Genomic DNA, 5,529 nt, shown 5'->3' with positions numbered 1-5,529 from the left:
GATACAAGGGGGCAGGGAGGGTGCTATGGGGCAGAGATTGGGGTACTGGGATGTGGGGTGGGGGGGGTGCCGATGTTGGGGTGCTGATATGGGGGGGCGCTGATATGGGGGTGCCCGCAGCCCCCTGGGAGGTGCCGTTCGAGGAGATCCTGGACCTGCAGTGGGTCGGCAGTGGGGCGCAGGGCGCCGTCTTCCTGGGCCGCTTCCATGGGGAGGAGGTGGCCGTGAAGAAGGTGCGGGACCTCAAGGAGACCGACATCAAGCACCTGCGCAAGCTCAAGCACCCCAACATCATCACCTTCAAGTGAGGGGCCGTGGGGCAGGGGTGGGCATGGGGACACCATGGGGACAACCATGGACGTGGTGTGGGGCAGGGCTGAGCCGTGGTCGTGGGGTGTGGACGCGCCGTGGACAAGCCATGGTCATGAGGAACATCATGGGTGTGGACGTGGCATGGGGCATGGGCATGGAGAACGCCATGGCCATGGGGCTTGGACATGCTATGGGGTATGGGCATGGTATGGGGCATGGAACATGGACATGGCATGAGCATGGACATGCTATGGGGCATGGAGAACACCATGGGCATGGGGCATGGACATAGCATGGGGCACGGGCACGGTATGGGGCATGGAACATGGACACGGCATGAGCATGAACATGCTATGGGGTATGAGCATGGAGAACACCATGGGCATGGGGCATGGACATAGCATGGGGCACGGGCATGGGCACGGCATGGGGCACGGACATGCTATGGGGCATGGAACATGGACACGGCATGAGCAAGCCATGGGCATGGAGAACGTCATGGGTACAGGGCATGGAGAACACCATCGGCATGGGGCATGGACATGCTATGGGTCTGGGGCATGGACATAGCATGGGGCACGGGCATGGGCACGGCATGGGGCACGGACATGCTATGGGGCATGGAACATGGACACGGCATGAGCAAGCCATGGGCATGGAGAACGTCATGGGTACAGGGCATGGAGAACACCATCGGCATGGGGCATGGACATGCTATGGGTCATGGGCATGGTATGGGGCATGGAACATGGACATGGCATGAGCATGGACATGCTATGGGGCATGAGCATGGAGAACACCATGGGCATGGAACATGGACATGGCATGAGCAAGCCATGGGCATGGAGAATGTCATGGACACAGGACATGGACACAGCATGGGCATGGACTTGGTATGGGGCATGGACGTGGCATGGGTGTGGGGCATAGATATGGACATGGCCTGGGGAACACCATGGGCATGGGCATGGACATGGGGCACGGGGAGCACCATGGGCATGGGGCATGGACATGGGCATGGACACAGCATGGGACAGGCAGGGAGGTCATGCTGTGCCATGGGGCACCATGGAGATGGTCGGGCAGGACACGGGGCACTGACACACTGCTCCAGTGACGTTGGGTGCCCTGGAGATGATGGGTTCCCTGGAAGAGCTGGGTGGTCTGGAGAAGTTGGGTGTCCTGGAGGAGTTGGGTGCCCTGAAGAACTGGGGTTTCTGGAGAAGTTGGGTGTCTTGGAGAACCTGGGTGCCCTGAAGAACCTGGGTGCCCTGGAGAACTTGGATGCCCTGGAGAAGTTGGGTGCCCTGGGGAAGCTGGGTTCCCTGGTGAAGTTGGGTGCCCTGGAGAACTTGGGTTTCTGGGGAAGTTGGGTGCCCTGGAAAAGCTGGGTGCCCTGGAGAAGTTGGGTGTCTTGGAGAAGTTGGGAGCCCTGGAGAAGTTGGGTGCCCTGGGGAAGCTGGGAGCCCTGGTGAAACTGGGTGCCCTAGAGATGTTGGATGACCTGGAGAAGCTGGGTGCCCCAGTGCTGCTGGGTGGCCCCAGTGCCCATGTGGTGGTCCTGAGGGTGCCGCTGTGCCTGCAGGGGTGTGTGCACCCAGGCCCCCTGTTACTGCATCATCATGGAGTTCTGCGCCCAGGGCCAGCTCTATGAGGTCCTTCGCGCCGGGCGCAAGGTCACCCCCTCCCTCCTCGTCGACTGGTCCATGGGCATCGCCGGCGGCATGAACTACCTGCACCTCCACAAGATCATCCACCGCGACCTCAAGTCGCCCAAGTGAGCGGGGATGGGCAGCTTGGGGAGCACCCGTGGGTGCTGGGTGGGTGCCCGTGGTGGGGACCTGCATGTGGTGGTTGCATGATCATGGTGGTGCCAGGTCCGTGGTGGTACCTTGTCCTCGGGGGCAGTGTGTTGGTGACAGCTGCATGTCCGTGGTGGTGCCATGGCACTGCCATGGCCTTGGTGGTGTCATGTTCATGGCAGTTGCATGCCCATGGTGGCGCCATGGCCATGGTGGTGCCGTGTCCATGATGGTGTTGTGCCCATAGTAGCATGTCCATGGTGGTGCCATGTCCATAGCAGTTGCATGCCCATGGTGGTACCATGGCCATGGTGGTACTGTGTCCATGGTAGCATGCCCATGGTGGTGCCATGGCCATGGTGGTGCCGTGTCCATGATGGTGTTGTGCCCATCCATGGTGGTGCCATGTCTATGGCAGTTGCATGCCCATGGTGGTGCTGTGGTGGTGCCGTGTCCGTGGTGGTGTTGTGCCCATGGTGGTGCCATATCCATGGTAGCGTGTCCATGGTGGTGCCCTGTCCGTGATGGTGGTGTTGTGCCCATAGTGGTGGTTCTACGTCCAAGGTGGTGCCATGTCCATGGTGGTGTTGTGCCCATGGTGGTGGTTCTACGTCCATGGTGGTGCCATGTCCATGGTGGTGCTGTGCCCATGGTGGTGGCATGTCCATGCTGGTGGTATGTCCATGGTGGTGGTGTGCCCGTGGTGGTGGCATGCCCATGACCCGACGATGCCCATGGCAGTTGCATGCGGTGGCGGTGCGGTGCCCGTGTCACTGGCGTGGCGCTGAGCGGGTGCCCCCCAGCATGCTCATCACCTACGACGACGTGGTGAAGATCTCAGACTTCGGCACCTCCAAGGAGCTCATCGACAAGAGCACCAAGATGTCCTTTGCTGGCACCGTGGCCTGGATGGCACCCGAGGTCATCCGCAACGAGCCTGTCTCCGAGAAGGTTGACATCTGGTGAGGGCACAGAGACCTCGGGGACGTCGGGGACATGGGAACCTTGGGGACACCAGGAAGCTCTGGTGGCACTGGGGACACGGCAACATGGGGGACTTTGGGAGGCAATTGGGACATTGGTCACCTGAGGTCGTCCACAAGGAGCCCATCTATGAGGATGTTGACATCTGGTGAAGGCCATCGGGCACCTTGGGGATCCGTTGGGTGATGGGATCTGTTGGGTGATGGGGGCTGTTGGGTGATGGGATCCATTGGGTGACAGGGGCCATTGGGTGATGGGGGCTGTTGGGTGATAAGTTCCGTTGGGTGATGGGATCTGTTGGGTGATGGGATCCGTTGGGTGATGGGATCCGTTGGGTGAACAGGGGCCATGGGTGACAGGGGCCATTGGGTGATGGGGGCTGTGGGTGATGGAGACCACAGGTGGCAGGGGTTGTTGGGTGACCAGGGCTGTGGGTGACGGGGACCGTGGGTGTCCGCAGGTCCTTCGGGGTGGTGCTGTGGGAGCTGCTGACGGGGGAGATCCCCTACAAGGATGTGGACTCCTCGGCCATCATCTGGGGGGTGGGCAGCAACAGCCTCCACCTGCCCGTCCCCTCCGGCTGCCCCGACGGCTTCAAGGTGCTGCTGCGCCAGTGCTGGTGAGTGTCCTCGTGGGGACACCCCGTGGGGACACCCCAGATGGAACCACCCCATGGGGACACCCCACTTGGACACCCCATGGGGACACCCTGTAGGGATACCCTAGATGGGACCACTTCATGGGCAGCCATACCCTGGTGGAGACATCCCATGGGGACACCCCACCTTGGTGACCCCATGGGGACATCCTGTAGGGACACCCTGTGGGGACACCCTAGATGGAACCACCCCATGGGGACACCCCACCTTGGCCACCCCATGGGGACACCCTAGATGGGACCACCTCATGGGCACCCATGCCCTGATGGAGACATCCCATGGGGACAATCCCTTGATGTAGGGACCACCACGAGGGCCCCGCCACTGTCACCCCAATGTGGGGAGCGCAGAGGGGACCCCCTGGAGCCCCCACCCTGGTGGTCCCCCCACCCTGGGGGGGTGGTGGGTGGGATGTCCATGGGCTGCACCCTGGGCACTGCTGTCCCTCGGACACCCCACTGTCTCCTGAGCACCCTTCTCTGCCTGGGGTCCCACAAAGCCAGCACCTGGGACCCCCCAGCACCTGGGACCCCCACCACCCAGGACCTCAGCAACCAGGGACCCCTCCACCCATGAGCCCTGGGACACCCAGCATTTGGGACCCCACCACCTGGTACCTCCACCACCCGGTACCTCCACCACCCAGGACTCCCAGCACCCAGGACCCCCAGGACCCAGGGACCCCCAGCACCTGGGACCCCCAACACCCAGGGACCCCATAGGCCAGGACCCCACCACCTGGGACCCCCAGCATCCAGGGACCCCACCACCTGGAAGTGGCCAGTGCCTGGTGCCCACGGTAGCTGGTGGCCATAGTAGCCAGTGACTGTGGTGGCCAGTGCCTGGTGCCTGTGGTGGCCCAGTGCCCATGGTGGCCAGTGACTGTGGTGGCCAATGGCCGGTGCCCATGGCCAGTGTCTGAGGTGCCTGGTGCCCATGGCGGCCAGTGCCCGTGGTAGCCAGTGCCCATCATGGCCAGTGCCTGTGGTGGCCAGTGCCTGGTGCCCACAGTAGCTGGTGCCCATGGTAGCCGGGACACCAGGTGCCCATGGTGGCCAGTGATGGTGGTGGCCAATGCCTGGTGCCCATAGTAGCCAGTGCCCCGTGCCGCAGGCGGAGTGGCGGGAGGAGGTGAAGCTGCACTTCGAGAAGATCAAGTCGGAGGGGACGTGTCTGCACCGGCTGGAGGAGGAGCTCATCAACCGCCGGCGCGAGGAGCTGCGGTGGGGACACCGGGGACATGAGGGACACTGGGGACACCAGGGACATGGGGGACACCAGGGACACCAGGGACACCAGGGACATGGGGGACATGGGGGACACAGGGGACACCAGGAACATGGGGAACACCAGGGACACGGGGGACACCGGGGACACCAGGGACACCGGGGACATGGGGGACACCAGGGACATGGGGGACACAGAGGACACGGGGGACACCGGGGACACAGGGGACACGGGGGACACCAGGGACACAGGGGACACCGGGTGCCATGGGGGCATTGAGGACATGGCGGGGGGACCAGGGGGGACCATGGGGTGCAGGGAGGGCTGTTGGGTGGCTGTCCTTGTGCATAGGTGGGTGCCGTGGGGCACCTTGTGGGGTGCCAGGTGTGACAATGTCACCCGTGTCCCCAGGCATGCGCTGGACATCCGGGAGCACTACGAGCGCAAGCTGGAACGTGCCAACAACCTCTACATGGAGCTCAGCGCCCTCATGCTGCAGCTGGAGCTCAAGGAGAAGGAGCTGCTCAGGTGAGCGGGGGGGGGGG

The 5,529-nt window shown here is 63.1% G+C and overlaps 1 protein-coding gene across 1 annotated transcript in view; it reads left to right on the top strand.

Annotated features, from left to right (window-relative positions):
- Positions 1 to 5,529, top strand: part of MAP3K12 (mitogen-activated protein kinase kinase kinase 12) — a 38,188-nt gene that overhangs the window by 9,861 nt on the left and 22,798 nt on the right. The window contains exons 2-7 of the mRNA XM_014959293.1: positions 121 to 304; positions 1,898 to 2,089; positions 2,918 to 3,076; positions 3,559 to 3,717; positions 4,849 to 4,980; positions 5,396 to 5,512. Of these exons, the coding sequence (XP_014814779.1) occupies positions 121 to 304; positions 1,898 to 2,089; positions 2,918 to 3,076; positions 3,559 to 3,717; positions 4,849 to 4,980; positions 5,396 to 5,512 (943 nt within the window). The remainder of the gene's footprint in view (positions 1 to 120; positions 305 to 1,897; positions 2,090 to 2,917; positions 3,077 to 3,558; positions 3,718 to 4,848; positions 4,981 to 5,395; positions 5,513 to 5,529) is intronic.

The sequence above is a fragment of the Calidris pugnax genome, unplaced genomic scaffold (genome assembly GCF_001431845.1).
Source record: "Calidris pugnax isolate Ruff unplaced genomic scaffold, ASM143184v1 scaffold324, whole genome shotgun sequence".
NCBI lineage: Eukaryota > Metazoa > Chordata > Aves > Charadriiformes > Scolopacidae > Calidris > Calidris pugnax.
The sequence above is the reverse complement of the archived record's forward strand: the minus strand, read 5'-3'. Positions and strand labels throughout refer to the sequence as shown.